Consider the following 22,588-nt stretch of genomic DNA (forward strand, 5'->3'; position numbering starts at 1 on the left):
TTAGAAGCCATAGAGGGAGGGAGGCTATGACAATTCAGAAATTAATTTTTCATCCCAATCCTGTTATAAAATTTACATTTTATCATAGTGATCCTTCTGTGTTACAGAATGCAGAACTATCTCAATGGGGCAAGGACAAGAAGTACATGCTCGAAAGCTGATTCAGATGTCAATGCAGCAGGTATGTAGCAATGGAAACTACTCTTCATACAACTTTCTTGATATGATTCCTCTGGCCATCTGGTCTACCTAGCACCACCTCCATAATGGGTAGAGTGTTCTTCCTGTGATGCTCAATTTTCCATTTTCATTTACACATATAGAGTAAACTTTGATTACTTATGGATTTTGAACCTCCGGCTAGTTGGCTCCTGATATCCCCACAAAATACTTGTTCCATTTTCTAGAGCATATGCTCCATTTATATTTTCACTAAATATTTTTTGGTAATTTGGCAGACTCACTTTCTAGTTCATAAAGAATGCAGCTCTAGCAGTCTTGGAATGTCATGATCAATATTAATAGATGGTGCTTAAGAAGTGACAGATTAAAAAAAAAAAAAAGAAGTGACAGATTGAGACAGTCAAATTTCAATTTTCGGTTAAAGTGAGCCTTTCATTTTTCATTAGTGGGTAGTTTCAGGCAAATAAGAAATATTTGAGGGTGTTATGTTTAAATATTGATAACAGTTTTTACTGAAAATTGCAAGCTGGATGGAATGTTGAGAAATATTTTTCATCACACCTAATAAATACACAGGACATTAATTTTCTAGAAAAGCTTGGTTGATAGCAGTTTCAGCAGCAATAAGAAATTGCACCATTTATAAAAATAAAATAAGATCTTGGTTTATTTTTAAGCTTTTGATCTCATAATGTCCCTATCAACTTTTCCCTGGGAATTAATGACTGGAGAGGGTTAATGGGCTAAAACTCTGCTTGGGTCATCAAGTTTTCAGGCTAACCATTAATTCTCAAGTGCCCTAAGCCTTAATCTTTATCAGTTAATTAAATTCAATAATATATGGTATTTAATTTATATATACCAAAGCGATTATATATAATTATTTTTACTCAGATAAAATGATTCAGTCTGTTGAATGATCTGACTGTTTGACTTTGGGCGTTAAATAATTTCTTTAGTTTTCATGAGTGAGAAGCTTTTAAATTTGAATACAGCGTTCACATTAACTTTCTTTGGAATGTTAGGTTTTTTAAATAACGTCTGTGTTCTGCGTCTCAAGGTGGGATAAATATTGATAATGTTGGCATTATAAAAAAACAAACAGAACTTCCCTGACTGTCTAATGGTTAAGATTCCGAGCTTCCAATGCAGGGGGTATGCGTTCAATCCCTGGTTGAGGAACTAAGATCCCACATGCCATGTGGCATAGGCAAAAACAAAACAAAACGAGTAACAACAATAATACCAACAATAAGCATGAACAGGTACAACCACATTGTCACTTGAAAGATTTAGGATAAAGCTGACATTGTGGAATTCAGAGCAGGGAATCAGAGAGTAACCAAATCCACAAGGACCCAGAGTTCTGACCATGAAGTTCATCTTCTTGACGATCTGGTTGTCTAGACCAAAAAGTCCCCTTTGCTATTTAAGCCAATCTAAGTTGTATTTTCTCTTGCAGTATAAGGCATAATATATATGCCTTACCATATGTATACTGAGCTCAATAACTTGTAGCTGTATTTACTTGATCTTGTTGCATAAAGTATATCAAAGCATCAGCTGGCTAGTAAACTACATTCTTATAGAACTGTGATGGTTATGTGACGTATTGTTAAGGTTTTGTCAATATTTAGATAGTGCTTAATAAACTTTGTGGTTTCAGGAACATCTGGGAGGAGTGATGACAAAGAATAAGATTTAGTATTGGGGTGGGAGGTGGGAGGGAGGCTCAAGAGGGAGGGGACGTATGTATACCTATGGCTGATACATGTTGATGGATGGCAGAGACCAACACAATGTTGTAAAGCAATTCTCCTTCCATTAAAAATAAATAAATTTTTTAAAAGGATTTAATATTATGGTAGCAGGCATGCTCAGTCACTCAGTTGTGTCCAACTCTGCGACCCCATGGACTGAACCCACCAGGCTCCTCTGTAGATAGGATTTTCCAGGCAAGAACACTGGTAGCAAATGTCACCAAATGTATTGCCTCTGCTGAAGTAAAATTTGTATTTCAAGGCAGCAGAAGAAAATCGTAGAGTAAAATTGGCTTTCTCTGCTCATTTGGACCTCTCGCGTCCCCTGTGCAGTGTGTGCCTGCATTATGCACCAACCAGACCTCCTCAGAGGTGGGAATGCCTGCTCCAACACAAAGATCAGAGGTTTTTTCCTCCCTTTCTTTGACACTAACAGTGTAGCTTCTTAAAGATTAGCATGGTGACTTGTTGCTGTCTTTGTAGATGCTTACCTGGACTGTGTATCTCTGGTGAACTTCATGTGAAATGTCAGCATGTCATTTTGATGTATGATCCTTTGTCTTGAAAATGTGTATGACTGTGCCTTTGACTTCTAATAGGTGGGACAGTCAGAGCCTCTGAGTCTGTCTCCCAGGCTATAACCCTCAGTTTGGCTCTAATAAAATTCTCTGTTTTCTTCCTAACTTGATTGTTGATGAATTTTCGTCAACTCCTCCAACTTTCATGAGGTTATGTGCATCTCTTAGTGACAATGGATGGCCTGGCTTTGGCGTGAGTCCCTTCTGATTTACCTTAGGCGGGACGTACAAATTCCAAAATACCCATTCCCACCATTAGATGGTGCACACACTGTACTTAATAAAGTCTGACTTCGTTTTAATTTCTGTTCCCTTCTGAACCAGGGGTGACAGAGTAACATTCATTTTGAAATCGCTTGATTCCAAGTAACCAGCTTTACCAGAAGCAGGAAAAAAAAAAACGTTTATATTGACATATAATAATTCTATTGACATATATGTGCTTAAAACAGAGTATTCACATGCCCTGAGCAAAAGTTTAAAAAATATTTGTATGTACACTTTGTTTTATTAAAATCATAGCAAAAAAGTTATGAGGAATTAACATGAAGTCATTTTGAATACAGGGTGGCTGGGTGTTGCTGCAGAATTGTCACCTTGGCCTGGAATTCATGGAAGAATTGCTGGAGACTTTAACCATCACAGAGACCATCGATGATAGTTTCCGGGTGTGGATAACTACCGAGCCGCACGTTCGTTTTCCCATTACATTGCTTCAGGTTTGTTACCATGAAATGAGTGTCTTTTCCTTGAGAGTTATACAAATGAAGATGACACTTCTGTCATTACTGAAAGATGGCAAATATAACAGGATTTTTTTTGGGCAAGTCTGCAGTGTAAAATCTTTATGCCATTATCGTCAAAACCTTGACTATAATCATCAAGGTTATATAGTAAATATTCCCACAGGAGAGTTATAAGACGTGGTATTAATTTATTGGGTTTTAGCTCTGATCAATGTAACTAGTTTACACGGTGCCTTTTTATGTACCACAAGCATATTGTTGTCTGATGTATTGTCATTTCTATTTTATCCTTCACGGTAATTTATAGAAACAAAAGCACTATTTACCTTTTTTTTTTTCCACTGTTTGTTTTTTATGACAGACCTCTCTCAAATTCACTAATGAACCACCCCAAGGCGTTCGCGCAGGTCTGAAAAGAACATTTGCCGGAATTAATCAAGACCTTCTGGATATCAGTAATTTACCCATGTGGAAGCCAATGCTTTACACTGTAGCGTTTTTACACTCCACTGTGCAGGTAACTTCTAGGAACCGTTTGCACTTTTAGAAGATGCTAATGATGCTGGAAGGGATTGGGGGCAGGAGGAGCAGGGGACGACAGAGGATGAGATGGCTGGATGGCATCACCGACTCGATGGACATGAGTTTGAGTAAACTTCAGGGGTTGGTGATGGACAGGGAGACCTGGCGTGCTGCGATTCATGGGGTTGCAAAGAGTCGTACACGACTGAGCGACTGAACTGAACTGAATGATGTTGTGTTTGCCCCCCGGCTCCACTCTCTAGTGTCCTCACCTCACTTTCTTTTTCCTTCGTGGCACTTTTCTCCCCATCCGGCACAGGATGTGCATATTGGCTTATGTGTTTAATGCATCCTCCTGCCCCCATCCCCCATCTCGGCCCCTAGAATGTGAGATTCTCCAGAGCAATGACTCTGTCCTTTTATAACTGCTCAGTCTCCACTTGTCACAGCAGCAGCTGCAGCAGTGCCAGAGCTCAATAAACGTTTGTGGGATGAACCAACGAATTACTCTGATAGGAACTGGATCTTGAAAGTTGCCTATGCTGTCCGGCAGTGTTCTCTATACCATCTCTTGTAATACTACCAATCACCTTTCAGGGTAGGATTTATCACCATCTGCAAAGTGAGGAAATTGAACCTGAGAGAGGTTAGGCAATGTTATATATACCATCTCATGTGATACTAATAACCACCTTGCAGGGTAGGATTTATCACCATCTGGAAAATGAGGAAACCGAGACTCAGAGAGGTTAAGGTCCTTCCTAAATGGTGAATCTAGGAGTCAGACCCCATGTTGCCTGCCTTGGATGCAGGTGTGTTTTGACCCTCCTCCCCACTGGGACAGTGGTGGTCATGGTGTTTGGCAGATGAGTCACAGGGGTCAGCTGTTGTCTTCAGAGTGTTTCCGATTTGCTTGTACTGTGTGGCTACCCAGCAGTGTCCTATGGGTTTTGTTTTTTGTTTTTTCATTTGTTACCACTTTGTTCTATATTTGGATTTTGTTCTGTATTTGAAAGCTAAATAATTTTTAAAATTAGTAATTGATTTGTTTTTGGCTGCACTGGATCTTCGTTGCTGAACACAGGCTTTTTCTATTTGTGGTGGGTGGGAGTTATTAGAGAGAGTTGTGGTGCACGGGCTCCTATCACTGTGACAGAGCGTGGGCTCTTGAGCTCGTGGGCTCCATATTTGGTGGCGCTCTGGCTTAGTTGCCCTGTGGCATCTGGAATTTTCCTGGACCAGGGATTGAACCTGTGTCCCCTGCATTGCCAAGCATATTCTTAACCTCTGGACCACCAGGGAAGTCCAGGCTATGTAATTTTAATGTAGTTGATTTACTCCTGATTTCACAGAGAGATAAAGGGGCTCCTTGAACTCTTTGCTCCATTTCTTCTTTTCCTGAAGTTGGAGTGAGAACAAAATAAATCAACTGGCTTGAACCAGGAGTCATGGTTCAACTGTGCCCAAGTGGCCCACAGAGCTTGACTTCATCTTTCCCTGTCCTGCCCAAAAATGGAGGGGAATTGGGCGCCCACCCCAGGAAATACTGGGCATGTTTACCCGCAGGTTCCCTGTCGCAACTGGTATTTCTCTGTCTCCCACCCTGAGAAGTTAGAGTCAGAATAAATGCTTTGTGGGTGGTTATTTTTACTAAGTTCCACTGTGGCCTCTGGATTGATTGTAAATTATGGCTTTTAAGTCACTGAAGCCGATTTCATACATCCTTATCTGGGAATTGTTGGGTTTGCTAGACCTTATCACACTCTAATACAAATATTGCTTTAACTCTGATATTTAATGCCCAATTCACAAACAGCAAATTTTATGATTCTTTTCCTAGTAATGATGATTCAACTTTTCCACCATGCTTATCATGGATAGATGATTGGGGGTATTTTCCATACGGTCAAGACAGCAATCTGTATTTTTAGTGGCCATTATCCAAGTGCTAAAAAGAAGAAAAGGACTCTAGGCCAGTCATGGAGCCAAAGTGTACTTACACTTAATGTGACTGGTATTTGGATTAAAACAAACAAAATCTCCACTGCTAGGGCCATGAAGTTCACAGTGGCATGTCTATGAGGAAAAAAAAAATTGTGAAGATCTCTTAAAATCTGATCATAGTGTATTAGAGCACTTCATAGACAGTCAGGAGACCTGGGCTTTAGACTTGTTGTGGCATCAGTTAGCTACATAAGGTCAGTCCAGTTTTGTCCCTTTCGGGACCTCTGTTTCCCCATATGTGTTTCAAGGCAGAAGGAAGTGATCTTTCAAGATTTTTCCCATTTCTAACATTCTGTTGTCCAGCTCTATGATTACACAAGGAGTGTGGATAATTCAAGCATTTCCCCCCACCCCACATCCTCCATTCTAGTTTCAATTAGAGAAATGTTTTAATGTTTTTCAGTTAGACAAAATGTCCTCTGTCACCCTCTTCTCCTCCTGCCCTCAGTCCTTCCCAGCATCAGGGTCTTTTCCAATGAGTCGGCTCTTCACATCAGGAGGCCAAAGCATTGGAGCTTCAGCTTCAGCACCAGTCCTTCCAGTGAGTATTCAGGGTTGATTCCTTTGGGATTGACTGGTTTGATCTCCTCTCTGTCCAAGGGACTCTCAAGAGTCCTCTCCAGCACCACAGTTCCGAAGCATCAGTTCTTTAGTGCTCAGTCTTCTTTATGGTCCAACTCTCACATCCATACATGACTACTGGAAAAACCATAGCTTTGACGATATGGACCTTTGTTGGCAAAGTGGTATCTTGGCTTTTTAATATGCTGTCTAGACCTGGGTTCAATCCCTGGGTTTGGAAGATCCCCTGGAGAAGGGAAAGTCTACCCTCTCCAGTATTCTATACAGTCCATGGGTTCACAAAGGGTAGGACACGTCTGAGCGACATTCACTTTCAGGTTTGTCATAGCTTTCCTTCCAAGAAGCAGGCATCTTTTAATTTCATGGCTGCAGTAACTGTCCACAGTGGTTTTGGAGCCCAAGAAAATAAAATCTGTCACTATTTGTATTCTTTCCCCATCTATTTGCCATGAAGTGATGGGACCAGATGTCTTGATCTTCGTTTTTTTAATGCTGAATTTTAAGCCAGCTTTTTCACTCTCCTCTTTTTCATCAAGAGATTCTTTAGTTCCTCTTCACCTTCTGCCATTAGGGTGGTGTCATCTGCATATCTGAGATTATTGATATCTCTTCCAGCAATCTTGATTCCAGCTTGTGCTTCATCCAGCCCGGCATTTTGCATGATGTACTCTGCATGTAAGTCAAATAAGCAGGGTGACAATATACAACCTTGACGTGCTCCTTTCCCAATTTGGAACCAGTCCGTTGTTTCATGTCCAATTCTGTTACTCCTTGACCTGCATGCAAATGTGTCAGGAGGCAGTTAAGGTGGTCTGGTATTTCCATCTCTTTAAGAGTTTTCCACAGTTTGTTGTGATCCACACTGTCAAAGGTGTTAGCACAGTCAATGAAGTGGAAGTAGATGTTTTTCTGGAATTCTCTTGTTTTTTCTATGATCCAGTAGATGTTGGCAATTTGATTGCTGGTTCCTCTGCCTTTTCTAAACCCAGTTTGAACATCTGGAAGTTCTTAGTTCACATACTGTTGAAGACTAGCTTGAAGGATTTTGAGCATTACTTTGCTAGCATGTGAAATAATTGCAACTGTGTGATAGTTTGAGCATTCTTTGACATTGCCTTTCTTTGGGATTGGAATGAAAACTGCCCTTTTCCAGTCCTGTGGCCACTGCTGAGTTTTCTAAATTTGCCGGCATATTGAGTGCAGCACTTTCACAGCATCATCTTTTAGGATTTGAAATAGCTCAGCTGAACTGTTTATAATAGCCAGGACATGGAAGCAACCTAGATGCCCATCAGCAGATGAATGGATAAGGAAACTGTGGTACATATACACCATGGAATATTACTCAGCCGTTAAAAAGAATTCATTTGAATCAGTTCTAATGAGATGGATGAAACTGGAGCCCATTATACAGAGTGAAGTAAGCCAGAAAGATAAAGAACATTACAGCATACTAACACATGTATACGGAATTTAGAAAGATGGTAACGATGGCCCTATATGCAGGGCAGGAGAAGAGACGCAGAAGTACAGAACAGACTTTTGAACTCTGTGGGAGAAGGTGAGGGTGGGATGTTTCGAAAGAACAGCATGTATATTATCTGTGGTGAAACAGACCACCAGCCCAGGTGGGATGCATGAGTCAAGTGCTTGGGCCTGGTGGGCTGGGAAGACCCAGAGGAATCGGGTGGAGAGGGAGGTGGGATGGGGGACTGGGATGGGGAATACATGTAACTCTATGGCTGATTCATATCAATGTATGACAAAACCCACTGAAAAATAAAAAATAAAAAAATAAAAAGAAAAGAAAAGAAAAAGAAATAGCTCAGCTGAAAGTTCATCACCTCCACTAGCTTTGTTTGTAGTGATGCTTCCTAAGGCCCACTTGACCTCACACTCCAAGATGTCTGACTCTAGGTGAGTGATCACACCATTGTGGTTATCCAGGTCATTAAGACCTTTTTTTGTATAGTTCTTCTGTGTATTCTTGCCACCTCTTCTTAATCTCTTCTCCTTCTGTTAGGTCCTTGCTGTTTCTGTCCTTTTGCCCAACTTTGCATGAAATGTTCCCTTGGTATCTCTAATTTTCTTGACGAGATCTCTAGTCTTTCCCATTCTATTGTATTCCTCTATTTCTTTGCATTGTTCACTTAAGAAGGCTTTCTTATCTCTCCTTACTACCCTTTGGAACTCTGCATTCAGATGGGTATAGCTTTCCTTTTCTCCTTTGCCTTTTGCTTCTCTTCTTTTCTCAGCTATTTGTAAGGCCTCCTCAGACAACCATCTTGCCTTGCTGCATTTCTTTTTGGGTGAATGGTTTTGGTTACCATCTCCTGTTACAAACCTCCATCCATCATTCTTCCGGCACTCTGTTTATCAGATCTAATCCCTTGAATCTATTTCTCACTTCCACTATATAATCATAAGGGATTTGATTTAGGTCATATCTGAATGGTCTAGTGGTTTTCCCCACTTTCTTCAATTTAAGTCTGAATTTGGCAATAAGGAGTTCATGATCTGAGCCACAGTCAGCTCCCAGTCTTGTTTTTGCTGACTGTATAGAGCGTCTCCATCTTTGGCTGCAAAGAATATAATCAGTCTGATTTTGGCATTGACCATCTGGTGATGTCCATGTGTAGAGTCGTCTCTTGTGTTATTGGAAGAGGGTGTTTGTTGTGACCAGTGCATTCTCTCATGCACGCCAGAGACTCTTGGAGGGCACAAACAAAACCTTGCATGCACCAGGACCCAGGGAAAGGAGCAGTGACCCCCACAAGAGACTGAAGCAGACCCGCCTGCAAGTGTTTCAGGGTCTCCTGAGCAGGTGTGGGTCCGTGGTGGCCTGCTTTGGGGACAGGTGTGCTGATAGCAGTCCTGGGAGGTGCAGCATGTGACATAAGTCCTCTTGGAGGAGGTCACCATTGGCCCTCCCATAAAGTCACCGGGTGGGTGATCCACAAACTGGAACCTTGAGACCTCCATGAGCAGTGTGAAAAGGCAAAAAGATATGACACTGAAAGATGAGCTTCTTAGGTCGGTAGGTGTCCCGTATGTCATTGGGGAAGAGCAGAGAAGTAGCTCCAGAAGAATAAAGAGACAGACAAAGCAGAAATGATGCCCAGGGGTGGATGTGTCTGGTGCTGAAAGTAAAGTCCAGTGATATAAAGAACAGTATTGCATAGGAACGAGGAATTGTAGGTCTATGAATCAAAGTAAATCGGTTAGGATCGAGCCAGTCTGATAGAAAAATCCAGATTTCTTTAGGGGCTTGTGGTCCTGGGTCAGCAGCATCCATGTCACCTGGAGACTTCTAAGAGATGAATCTCAGGGCCCACCCTGGATCTGCTGAATCAGAATCTGCGTTGTAATAAGATGCCCAAGTGATTTGTGTGCATGTTAGGGTTTAAGACACAACTGTTATAGGAAGGACTATTCTGAAAAGAAAGATTTTGGCTTATATTTTTCTATTGTTGTATATAAAAGCCAAATACCTGATTTGTTAATCAGTGAATTGATTCTTCCAAATTTTCCTGGATATCCCTTGCTTTATACAAACATGATGTGTGTGCACTTTTGTCCTTTAGAGACTGAATGAAAGAAGAGAGAATTGGTTCATGTCACATAACCTGAAGCTTCTGGACTAGAGAAGTTGATGCCAAAACTCACCGTCTGTTCTCCAGGGCTGGCAAGAGAGTGCTGACGTGGAGACAGAGTTTTGGGTGAAGTAGAAGAGAATAGCTTTATTTTTTTGTCAGGCAAAGGGGGCCACAGTGGACTAATGCTCTTGAAGCTGAGTTTACCTGAGAGGTAAACTGAGAGGGTAGTGAGGAGTCTTCTAGTCAGCTCGTGGACATTCTTCTGACTGGTGGGTGGTGAGGTCAGAAGGAGGCAGCATCATCCGTTGTTTGGTTCCAGCTGGTCTGAGGTGTATGTGCTTGTGGGCAATATACAGTTAACTTCTACCTGGTGGTGGTTCCAGACTCTGTAAAACAACTCAAAGGATGTGGCTCAGAGTATTGTCTGTGGTCCTTGAGGAAGAACCAAAGGTCCTTGACATTTTTTTTTTAATGACTAAGCTATTATTATTTCTTCCTTTTGTATTTTCTCACCTCTCTGATTAAATGTTTGACTAAAGTTTTTCTACAGATGAAAGGCAGGTGGAGGATGTGTGTGTGTGTGGGGTGTCTATTCTGGGAAGAGTCTGCTCACTTCCCAGGGGTTCATGTTGGAGTCCATCACACATGAGCAGGTAGGACCTAATGGTAAAACAGTCACCCCCCACCTGCCCTCCAGTGTGTTTCTCCTCCCGAACCATGGTTTGGCCTCATGCACCCCAGCTCAAGGGCATCATGTGTTATGTGGACCCTACTCTTGTTGCGGAGGACGAAATGAGCACCCCTCCGCTCCTGTAAGGAGGGGAAGTAGATTTAACTGGTCAAGGACAACTTTCTTGGGTAGAAGAGTGGCGGAGGGTGTCTTGAGATGGGAGCAGGCTTACCCAGGGGGAGGGGGTGACCTGGGTGCCGCCATGGAAACGTGCATAGATGCACCAACCAATTCTGCACCAAGTTCTGCTCACACCCTACTCCCCCGGCTTCCCTCCCTCCTCCTCCAGGAACTTGGCTCCCAGGTTACTGCTGCCGAGTCAGCTCTCACTGCAGCCAGCTGATGTCTCTGCCTCGGCCAGCCAGTCCTCCTGCCCTCCCCATGGGAGCCTTTCATCCCAGAGCCCTGGTGCACGCCTCCACTTACTTGGCCACTACTTCTTGAGAACAATTCCTGCATCCTCTGAAAGATGACTTGCAAGGGAAGCGTTCCTCTGGTGTCAGTATTCTCTCACTACCGTTTCCCAGAAGCTTCATTGTAGCACTATCCTGGGCTTCAGAGCAAGCCCACACTCACCCTTCAGGATTTTAGCTTTAAATATATCCTCCGCCAAAGTCTGGGTCTTCTGAGACCTAACAATTCCGTCTGTAGTGTCCTGCCAACACTTCCTGCAGAAGGTCAGGAAAAGGCTGGCTGTTTTATTCCCACTGATGATCCATGTACTGCCCCTTGTGGCACACCACATTGGACCCTGAGCATCTTAAGCAGTGGTCCAGCAAATTGAACCTGTGAACATCTTAAGCATCCCTCTTAAGCATCTTATCTTAATGACTGGATCCTCAGTCACTGTCTGGATCCAGAATCCCCTGGAAGAGGCATTGTGGTGAAGTTCTCAGACCTTTGCAAAACTTCCCCAGTGATTCTGGTGTTCAGTGAGAATGGAGAATAACTGCCCAAGAGCCACTGCCCTTTTTATGTCCTTTTCATGGTTTGGATATTTCTCTTTCTCACTTTGGCTTGCCACGTTGAGGCCCATGTTTGATACACAACTTTGTGAGGTTTGTTTCAAGAGTCTTTGATTAGCAGCTCAAACTGCCTGCAGGGGCGGTTGCAAACTTGGAAATTTTACCATGGCTCTTAAATTATTTGTTAATATTTAATAAAAAAGGCCGTATCTGTGGGGCTCAGGGAGTACCACTGTTAACAGGTCCTCATTCATAGAAGTGTTTACTTTTCTGACTTTAAGGTTTAAGCCTTGACAAATGCTCAATTAAAATTTAATAGTCTGAATACCAGTTCTTGCTTTGGGGAGGTGTGATAATAAAGTTCTTAGTGCAAATCTCTTGAAAATAATTATAGTAACAGAATTTTTTAAAAAATATCTTTTACACGTTCCTGTTTCCCAGAGGTTCTGACTATTTCTGTTAATTATTTTAACCCATTGATGTTTCTCTTATATTGGCCAGTATGGGTTTTATTTTTCATTTTATGTTAGCTCCAGTTATTAAATAAATAGGATGCAATGCCCTAAAGAGAGCCTTGCTTTGAAGATGATCCCGAAATGATTCTGCCCTGGACTGTGGGAGAGAGGATCGTTAGGCTGAGGTAGATTCTAACATAAAACTGGAAATGGCTTTGACATCGTTAAAATGATGATTCCATTGAATAGCTTCTCTTCAGTGTTCTGTGGAGGATTCCACATTGTCCATATTGCATTGGTAGTTGTGTTTTATATATGCTTTGGAACAGAAAGAAGGAATTGTATTGGTTAAATTCAGTAGGGAGTAGTCTGCTGCTGCTGCTAAGTCACTTCAGTCGTGTCCAACTCTGTGCGACCCCATAGACAGCAGCCCACCAGGCTCCCCCGTCCCTGGGATTCTTCAGGCAAGAGTACTGGAGTGGGTTGCCATTTCCTTCTCCAAGGGAGTAGGCTTGTCTTCCTAAAATCATGACTCTCCAGCTTAATAATGGATTAACAACTCCTTTCTGCTGAGTCAGGTTTTAGCTCTTTCTCCTGATGTTCACATTTGTCTGTGTTCCATCCACCCCTGAATCATCACGTGGGGCTGTGGTTCCAGATATCCTCAGCAGAGGCTGTCCCCTGCTGCCGTGGCACAGCTCTGCAGCCTCCTTCTGGACAGATCATGAGCTCTGTACTCCTGTCTTTGCTCCTGACCTTGACCAAGCTCAGGATTCTTTTCTCCCTTCTACTCAAAGACCAGCTGCAGTTTCGTTCTTCCCAGGAGCCCTTGATTGAATGTCTTCTTCAAGCTTAACGGCTGTGAAATTTTGACAGTTAATTATACTTACTATCGTATTGTCCTTCCCTTGTTTCTAAGTCTTATTTTCTTAGCTAGATTAAAACTTCTTGCAAATGCACTGATTCTAATATTTTTCTATGATATCACCCAGGACTCATAATTAAAAAAAACACTAATTGGATTGGAGAGGTTCAATATTCCAAATATTCCAAATTCTAGCAAAGTCCTCTGCTTTTGAGCTTCCAAATGAGTTCTCAGGTCCCAGTGGTTTGAGTCTATCCTGATATAAATCCAAGGTGCTACTTAGGTGTTGTTTTTTCTTAACTGTCACTTATAGGAATCAATAAGTACAAAAAAAATAGTAATAAATTGAAATGACCTCATTTGTGAAAGAAAAGATACCTAGATTTTGTCCTTTTTTCCAAGAGGAATTAAACCATCTGTGATTTTAGTGAACCAGCCTAAGAAGTGAATGTTCACGAATAAAAATTGCTAGTCATGTAAAATGAAGCAAATCTCAGCATTAGGACGGTTTTCAAAGATCGCATTTTAAGGAACAACTGAATTGCATTCATTCAGTGCACGTAAATGGGAATGTTTCTGTAGAGCCAATTTAAGAAGCTTTAGTAATTGGAAAGGAAGAATTATTCTTCATTCAGTCTCCTGTCTAATTGACCAGTAAATTTTTAAAACTAAGTCAAAATGGGTAAAACTATTTTAGAGATGATTCTCTCTTTTAATGGGAAAACATGTGCATTTTAATTATAAGTGTATTTTTGCATTTTTCACTTTGAAGTCTTCAAGATGGAAGGAATTCTAGAGACTCAAGGGTTAGCCGAATGGATTTTTGTGTTAATGTCCTGTAGAACCTCCAAGCCACCCTTGCTCCTGGAACAACCTGGACCAGGCTCACCTCAGTGAGCTCTGATTAGGACAAACTCTGAGTACCAATTCTGAACTCTTAAGTTCAAATTCCTGGGAGAGGGGATGTTGTTGGTCTTGGGCTGGTTGTCCACCTTTGATCTAATTAGCTAGAGTGGAAATGGGAGTCCCTCCATACAAATGCCTGATACCTGACAACACAACCTAAAGAAGAACAGTTCTAGAAATAATGGTAATGGTTTACATTTCTGAGGGTTGTTTGCCCTCTGATTTCCCAGGGCCAGGACATCTGGACCCAAATTAATTTTGATTTAGGATATGCTTAAAAGCATATCCTGTGCTGTGTGTGTTCAGTCATGTCCAGCTCTTTGTGACTTCCATCGACTGTAGCCCAGCAGGCTCCTCTGTCCATGGAATTTTCCAGGCAAGAATACTGGAGCAATTTGCCATTTCATTCTCCAGGGGATCTTGCTGCCCCAGGGATCAAACCTGCATTTCTTGTGTCTCCTGCCTTGGCAGGTGGTTTCTTTACCAAAAATCAGTAATTAAAGCTTCTCATGTTCTCAGTTTCTTCTCTGACTTGTCCGTGAATTTGCCCAAATTAAAATTCATTTAGATTCCTTTAAATAGTAGTGTTATTCATGGTCTAAAGCATGGAACAGCTGCAGAAAGAAGTATTGGAATGGCTTGTGAAAACTGTGTGTGTGTGTGTCTGTGTCTGTGTCTGTGTATATGTGTTGGGTTAGGGAAGGCAAAAAGGAGAAAGAAAAGCTGTACACATTTAGAGGTAGAGAAATAGAATTATATCTTCCCACAGTATCAAGATTCTACTCTCCACGTGAGTGACACTTGGATCAAAGGTTAGGAGCTAACCTGAATATGTAATTGAACTTTTCTTAGACTTATTGTGTGCTGAGGCAGGGAAAGCTGATGGTATGGTAACATGTGAGTTAATATATGTGGTTTGCTAGGTGATCAGGGTCCGGAAATATCAGTTCTAATACTCACATACCTTTAAAATGGTCTCAGAATATCAAAAAAATTGAGTCATTTGGCTTGAGCCCTGTTTGATTATTTGAGTAATTTGATGATTTGAAATGATTAACCCTGTTTCATAGCAGAGAACAAACAAGGGCAATATGTTTGAAGGCAGTTATGTCATGTTTTACAATAGAAAATGTTTAATTTTCAAAATCTGAAACCGCAAGATTACAAAGTGATACTAGCAGGGAGTCTGAACACCCTTGTGAGCTTAGGTTATTTGACTTGAAAAGCAAAAATTCAAACCCTTACATTTAACATTTGAAACTTTCAAGAGTCTAATTTAGAATAAGTGAATTCATTCAACAGCTGTATGTTGAGCACCTACTGCACTTCTTTGAGCTGACAGTGGAGACCTAGACTTCAAACCCCGGACTCCAATTTGGCAAATAGTCAGGGATTTGCTTTTGTCAACCATCTAGAGCCAAGGAAAAGTATTTCTAATATTTGCTGTATCCCAAACCATACACTGGTTTGGGATATATTCTTTTATGATGTCAACTTACTTCAGTATCATGCTTTACTTTTACTGTAGTTTGTTTTAATAATAAAAAGGAATCAGCTGCAATACAAGTTAAAAATCTCAGTCAATGCTTACTTTTCTTTGGTGTTTTTAAGGAGCGACGCAAATTTGGTCCCTTAGGATGGAATATTCCCTATGAATTCAATTCTGCCGACTTTTCAGCCAGCGTTCAGTTTATTCAGAATCATCTTGATGAATGCGACATTAAGAAAGTGAGTGAAATTATTTCTTTTTTTTTGTTTGTTTGTTTTCACTGCTGTCTTTAAATCAAAGTTCTACAGACATTTGCAGTCTGGGATATGCAGTGACCCTGCTAAGGCTCCCCCCAGTTCTTCCAAAAGGGATCAGTCATTCCAATCACCTGTTTACCGAGCCAGCCGTTTCCAGGCACACCTCTGCTGCCCATCGGAGTGCGCTGGGGCTGCCGTTTCACACTAGTGTCCCCTAGCCTCACCCCACCTCTCTCTCTCCCAGGCACATGCACAACACAGTCAGGGCTCTGATGGATGAACTCGTTCTTTTCAGAAACAGCACAGCCTTCTTCACGTCACAGCCCAGTGCCTCAGTGTACTTCCGGAGAAAGTGTGCCTTGAATCAGACTTTCCTTCCTTCATCTCACTCATGCTACCTCAGAATCCTCTGAAGTAATAATGCTATCTCCCAGCCCATGTGAAATTCCATTTGCACCTTAAGTCGCATCTTAACAGATTCTATGCAGATAAATAGCAGTGATTTGTAACAATGATCATTGGTCGTGTAGCACTACACAGTTTTCAAGGTGCTCACGTGTGCACGCTCTCATTCTTATTTTCACAACTGGGTGAGGCAGATTCAGAAGGCATTACCATCATCACTGTTTTGCTGATGAGGTACTAAGCTAAGGGCTTCCCTGGTGGCTCAGATGGTAAAGAATCCACCTGCAATGCAGGAGACCTGAGTTCGATCCCTGGATCGGGACAATCCCCTGGAGAAGGGAATGACCACCCACTCCAGTATTCTTGCCTGGAGAATCCCATGGACGGAGGAGCCTGGCGGGCTACATAGTCCGTGGGGTTTCAAAGGGTCAGACGGGACTGAGTGACTAACACTAGGCTAAAGAGAACAATGGACTTCCTCAGGGTCACTGAGCTCAGAACACAAACTCACTTGTTCTTTCACGTGTGTGTCCCAAGGAGTTCGAAATCTGTTTTTTATTCTGTGATTTTGAGCAAGTTTATGAACCTCTCAGAACCTGTTTCTTCATATATAAAATGATCATGGTTTCCAAGAGGAATAAACAAGTTAGTATTTGTGTGTGAAAGCACAGCGTATGGTGTGTAGTCAGGGCTCAGTAAATACGAGTTGCCTGTCGTCTCTCCCTCTCTTCCTTCCCAGAGTAGATACTTTCTCACAAAGATAATCATAGATTCTACATTACCAGTATGACGAGGGTGAGCCATGATGAACCGTTATCTGGCTAGGGGAGAAACCTAGAATCAAACCATCATTTTTCCTAGAAATTGCAAACGGATATTAGAGTATGACATTTTGATGAAAAAAAATTATATGGGTTTGTATCTGTGATTGTTTATCATTTTTGTATGTACAAATGACAGTTATCTTGAAATAGTTGCTTTGAAAGGCAATGTAGCTGAAAAATAAAATTTTAACCAAGAGAAAGTAAATAAAAATCAAGCATCCTTACTTCTCCTACCCCCAATGTATTGAAACTTTTTTAAAATAAAGAACTATTAATATCTGAAATGTGTTGCTAGTATAAGATTGCTATGAAATTAATAAATGCTTCGATGTAGTCATAGCTCACACAACGAGTCTGAAAAATATTGCATTGTAGAAAAACCTTGTGAATAATTTTCTAGATGTTCTCATACAGATTCAGAAAATATATTACTAAGAAAGCATATTCAAGCGTTGATTACTTGATTTTTCTCCTTTCCTCATTAAACATGATTTTTTTCTGCTCTAACAGCTTGGCATTACTATAATGAACATTATAGGTAATTACATCCACAGACTGAAAAAATAGTCTTCTTTTTCCCCTACTTTAAATAATCAATGAGCAATATATTCACTGATGTTTAGTATTGTAAGTTTTTCTTTGGTGAACAAACCATAGCAATTCTAGTCATGTAAGAGCAAAAGAGTTATTAATATAAGATAATGAGTAATTTTAAATGCAGTCTAGCTAGTGCTTCCTTTTCCAGAGCCTTCTTTTAGAGAAAGAATCGAAATGTTTAGAATTATTTGTTTGGGTTGACAACGAATAACTCTTTTCTATTTTTTAATAAAGGGTGTGTCATGGAATACCGTTCGGTACATGATTGGAGAGGTGCAGTATGGAGGCAGAGTCACTGATGACTTTGATAAACGTCTACTTAATTGCTTTGCTAGAGTAAGTCAACTTAGAAAAAAATAGCATAGATACACACTCTCATTGCATATTCCTATTAAATAAGAATATTTTTGGTTCATAATAGGTAAGCCAAACTGAAAGGGAAAAAATATAGAGCAGAGCCACTGAAAAGAATTGGCCAACCAAACCAAAACCATACCAACTAGCAATCTACTTGTGGTCCAGAACAGAACAAAGGTCAACTCTCAATGATCAATAATCTTCTTCTGTATAGATTAGCTGCTCATGTCCACCTCCCCTCCTATAAAATTACTGGACATAATACCTCTGCCTTTTCCTCTGATGGCAAGTCTTCAGGGCAATTTCAAGCCCCAAGATAAGTGACTGGAGAATGAGCCAAAATTTGAGTTTTCTGATCTCTTTCCATTATAACAGACAATTGAAAATTGATGAAGTGTTTTTTATTTTTTTCTTGGTGCCCAGTAAAATCTGGATAGGTCATATGAGTAAACATTTTCTAGAAAATATTACCTCTTAGCAATTCTGGCTTTCACAGCAAGGATGAATGGTATAAATACATCTGCTGCTTCTGCTGCTAAGTCACTTCAGTCGTGTCTGACTCTGTGTGACCCCATAGATGGCAGCCCACCAGGCTCCTCCGTCCCTGGGATTCTCCAGGCAAGAATCTACCAGGCTCAAATTATTCTTAAAACTTTTACATGTTAAAGACGCAATGTATATTACCTAAGTGGAAAAAAAAATCAGAGTATTTTATAGTTATTTGGGTTCTTTATATTAGGATCTAAGCTGGTAATTCTTAGATGTGTTTCCCACTTTAACAAAATTGAGACCTCAACAACAAAGCATAAGCTCTGGGGTTATTTTGGTAAACTGGAGGTTGACCAGAAATCTGAATTGTTTTTCAAGCTTTACTAAGATTTTTTTTAAAACTGTATTTGGAGAAAGGTGGATGATGATTAAGTGTCGGTAAGGATATGCAGAAGCAGATCTCCAGGGAAGTAACTGAGCAAAACTTAACCGAAATTAAGTATTATGGGTAGATACATCCTAGAACATTTCTAGGAAAAAAATCCCACATATGGATATGTATAAAAATGTCATGGCAAGACTGCACGGAGCTGCAGGCGACCATTGTCGGTTGGGTTCTCTGGAAGTGGACTCTTAGATGGATTCTGCCTGTGGTCCTCTCTTCCCCCAAGGGCATGATTTCGGTTGAGGCAGCTCCCTTCCAGGGTAATTCCTGGGAGGGACAATGTTGTGAGCCCTCAGTAGCCAGCACTCCAGACAGCTGGGAGAGTCAGTGCCTGGGTCCTGGAGAAGGATTTGGTGGCACATCACAGCATCCACTGTGGAGATGAACAAGCCTAAGAGAATAGATAAGAAGCCTGAGAGAACAGATAAGCAGTAGTGGGTGAGCACGTGTATTACCATCGCTCGCCCTTCAAAGGTGCGCTGGTGGTGCTGAGTCATATCAAAGGTGTGTGATGTGACTACTCTCTGAGCCAGAATCCCACTCTTGAGTGTATGTCTCAGAGTAATTCTCAAACAGGTTTGCGGACTTGTACAAAGACACTATCCGTAGTGTTGTTTGGGAGAGTGGAAAGTTGAAAGCAACCTGGGAGTCTGTCAGGTTGAGGAGTTGGAGGAGTTAAATGAGGAGTTAGAGGAGAAACAGAGGAGTGAGATGTTGCTTGCCTGTCATGGAATACAAAGCAGCACTTGGAAGAAATGGTCCATATGACATCATTCATAAATCTTAGGAACATAGCATTGAGTGCAGAGGTTTCAAAAATAAAATGAGACCTATCAAGTGGTACCTGTATAATTTCTCAAGGATAAATACATACTTTCAAGGACATATATCAAGTATATTTAAATAGAAGCCCCCAAAGAGGAGACTAGGAGTGAATATAAGGGCTAAATGGGAAAAACTAAAATGAAAAGGGTCTAGAGACCTGAGAATAATAAAATACAGGAATATGATGAACTCGCCTCTGTATCTGAGATTCAAAAGAGGGAGGAAAAAAGATGTCTTAGTAAGCATATTTGTGTTAGAATAATTGTACAAGTACCTAAATTGGAGTTTGGCACTGGAGACTGCGAAAAGTGGATAGATTCTGGTCATATTGTACAGATACTACCAGTAGAATGCTGATGGGGAAGGAAGGAGTGGGGTCAAGGATCACTCCTAGTTTTGACCTAAGCAACTGGATGAAGAATGGGATTATTTACAGAGAAGAGAAAGAATTTCTGGGGAAAGAAATTTCACTAGGGGTGGAAATTTCCTTATTTTTGCTTTTATATGCATATGTCATCTCTTTTCATCATGTAACCTATGAGATGCCTACTGGACATCCAAGTGGAGATGTCTAAGACTGGAAGTTCCATAAGGGCAGGGACTTTACCTGTTTGCATCACTGTACCTGGAATGGATCTCTCACATAGTAGGCACTCAATAAATATTTGTTGAATAAGAGAATGGATGAAGATAAACAGGCAGTTGGATTTACACGGTGGAGCTCAGGAGAGAGCTCAGGGCTGGAGAAAAGGATTTGGAATTTGTCATATGTAAATGGCATTTAAAGTCAGGAGATCAGATGAGATCATCATCTAAGAAGAAAGTGTAGAGAAGAGGATGAAAGAAGAAAAGAAACTGAGGACAAATTCCTGTGTACTTAAATATATTTTGGTGTAGCAAGAAAGAAGAAATGTCAACTGAGGGAGGTCAAGGAAGATAAGGAAAGGGAATTGACCTTTACTGACCTTTAATACTGATTATTTAGTATTTGCCTGATGTAAAAAAATTTACTTACTTAAAAAAATACATGGGCGTATGTATGCTAAGTCATTTCAATCATGTCCAACTCTTTGCGGCCCCTTGGACGGTAGCCCGCCAGGCTCCTCTGTCCATGGGATTCTCAGCAAGAATACTGGAGTGGGTTGCCATGTCCTCCTCCAGGGGATCTTCCTGACCCAGGGATCAAACCTGCGTCTCTTAAGTCTCTTGCATTGGCAGGCTGGTTCTTTACCACTTGCACCGCCTGGGAGACTCCTAAAAATTTATATAAGACAGCTCAGTATAGAAAAATATCAACATTCAGCTTAATGTCTTCAAACAGAGTGTGGGTGACTAGGGAGGCAAAGGCTTGTCATCTGCTGCCACTTCACCTGGCCCATGTTCCCTGAGTGAAAATTGCTTCAGTTGAAAACCAAAGCCTTCAAATCAGATCCTCTGTCCCTGTGACTTGCAATTTGGAGCTCATCTTTGAATCTTTGTCTGTTTTCTCTGTTCTCAGCATCTTATGGCCTGTCTCCCTTGAAACCAGTAATTGTAGAACTTTGCTCTTTGTCCCTGAAGAATGACTACTTATTTTTATAGGCTACCTTTCAGAGTCTCCTGAAGTAATTCCGTGTAGATTTCATATTCTGTATTTAGATTATACCAAAAATGTCCTCCAGATTTGGTGAAACTCAACTGTTTTTGTGTTTTTAGATCTAGCTATTCGTAGACTTACTCTTTTATGCGTTGAACTTTATTAAAGAAGTGGAAAAACAAGAAGAAAGTCCATTTTGCTTTTTTATGCATATGTCACCTGGCAGCTCAGAACTCTGTGTGGTCATTTGCTGTCTGCATGCTGAGGACCCCATGGCCTTTGCCACCCTTGCCATCTGCATCACTAAAAACCTCATCTTTCTAAACAATGACCATAATCATGGCACTGTTTTCTTTGATGACTTTCAGCTGCTCCCCATTTTTTCAGTTATGCTCCGGTCCTCTCCTTGACATCCACAGTCATCCATAATATGACCTCACTTCACTTTTTCTGCCTGATCTCTTCCCTCTACATTATATTTATCTTAGGGTAAATATACTGGTTTCATCGTGTACCCACCCTGCCTTACATCTTTGGATCAGTTATTCTATATCTTTGCATCAGTTATTCTATATCTTTGCGTGTGTGGTCTCCCCAGTCACAAGTTCATTTGCTAAAATCCTGTCCTTCGAGGTATATCTCCAAAATCACCTCCTAGATAAAGCTTTGCCTGACATCCATCAGGCTCTTCTTTCTTCCTGGCTTGCCTCCTTAGTACTTGGGCTATTTTTATTTCCTGTGTCTCTTACCTTAGTGCACTTTGTATTGTGGTGATTATGTAACTGGCTTCTCTCTCTACTGGGTCACAAGCTCCTTGAAGGAAAGGACTGAGTGTCTTGTCTTTGCAATCTGTTCCTGTTCTAAGCTCAACGCCTTGTGGACAGGAGTTGAATAGAATAGAACTGTGATGAATGAAAAACGGAGAACCAGGGAACAGGGTGTTTCAGAGCAGTCACTGGACCTAAAAAGACTTGGAAGAGGATATGGAGGGAAGATAATAGAGAAAGTGTGACCAATCGAAGGAAAACACAATCCCCATTTCTTTCCACATGGAGTCCTCTGAGTGATTCGGACATCCTGCCTGTATCCCTCCTCTTCCCCTCATCTCATTATTTCCCTCCCTTCTGTGAAAATCCCTCCTTTAGACACAGAAGTCATTGCCTCAAAGCAGGCTCATAGGCATTCAACACTTTTTTTCCTCCACTTCAGAATAAGTCTATCCACACTAAGTATTTATTTGTTCTCTCACTGTTACCTTATAGATAATCAGTTCACACAGAATGAGAAAGGGCTGTCTTAAGGCAAACAATAAGATGGTTGGATATATTTGTTTCTTGTGTCCAGGGACATAACTTAATTAACAGAGGGTGCTCTCCAGCTCAGGGTGGGAGGAGAGATATTTGTAAGAAGTTTTCCTGGCTATATGGAGTGT

At 41.1% G+C, this 22,588-nt stretch overlaps 1 protein-coding gene across 1 annotated transcript in view; it reads left to right on the plus strand.

Annotated features, from left to right (window-relative positions):
* DNAH8 (dynein axonemal heavy chain 8) overlaps positions 1 to 22,588 on the plus strand; it is a 315,169-nt gene that overhangs the window by 240,344 nt on the left and 52,237 nt on the right. The window contains exons 79-83 of the mRNA XM_065912223.1: positions 108 to 181; positions 3,088 to 3,240; positions 3,629 to 3,784; positions 15,504 to 15,620; positions 17,699 to 17,800. Coding sequence (XP_065768295.1) covers positions 108 to 181; positions 3,088 to 3,240; positions 3,629 to 3,784; positions 15,504 to 15,620; positions 17,699 to 17,800 — 602 coding nt within the window. The remainder of the gene's footprint in view (positions 1 to 107; positions 182 to 3,087; positions 3,241 to 3,628; positions 3,785 to 15,503; positions 15,621 to 17,698; positions 17,801 to 22,588) is intronic.

The sequence above is a fragment of the Muntiacus reevesi genome, chromosome 20 (genome assembly GCF_963930625.1).
Source record: "Muntiacus reevesi chromosome 20, mMunRee1.1, whole genome shotgun sequence".
Taxonomy (NCBI): Eukaryota; Metazoa; Chordata; class Mammalia; order Artiodactyla; family Cervidae; genus Muntiacus; species Muntiacus reevesi.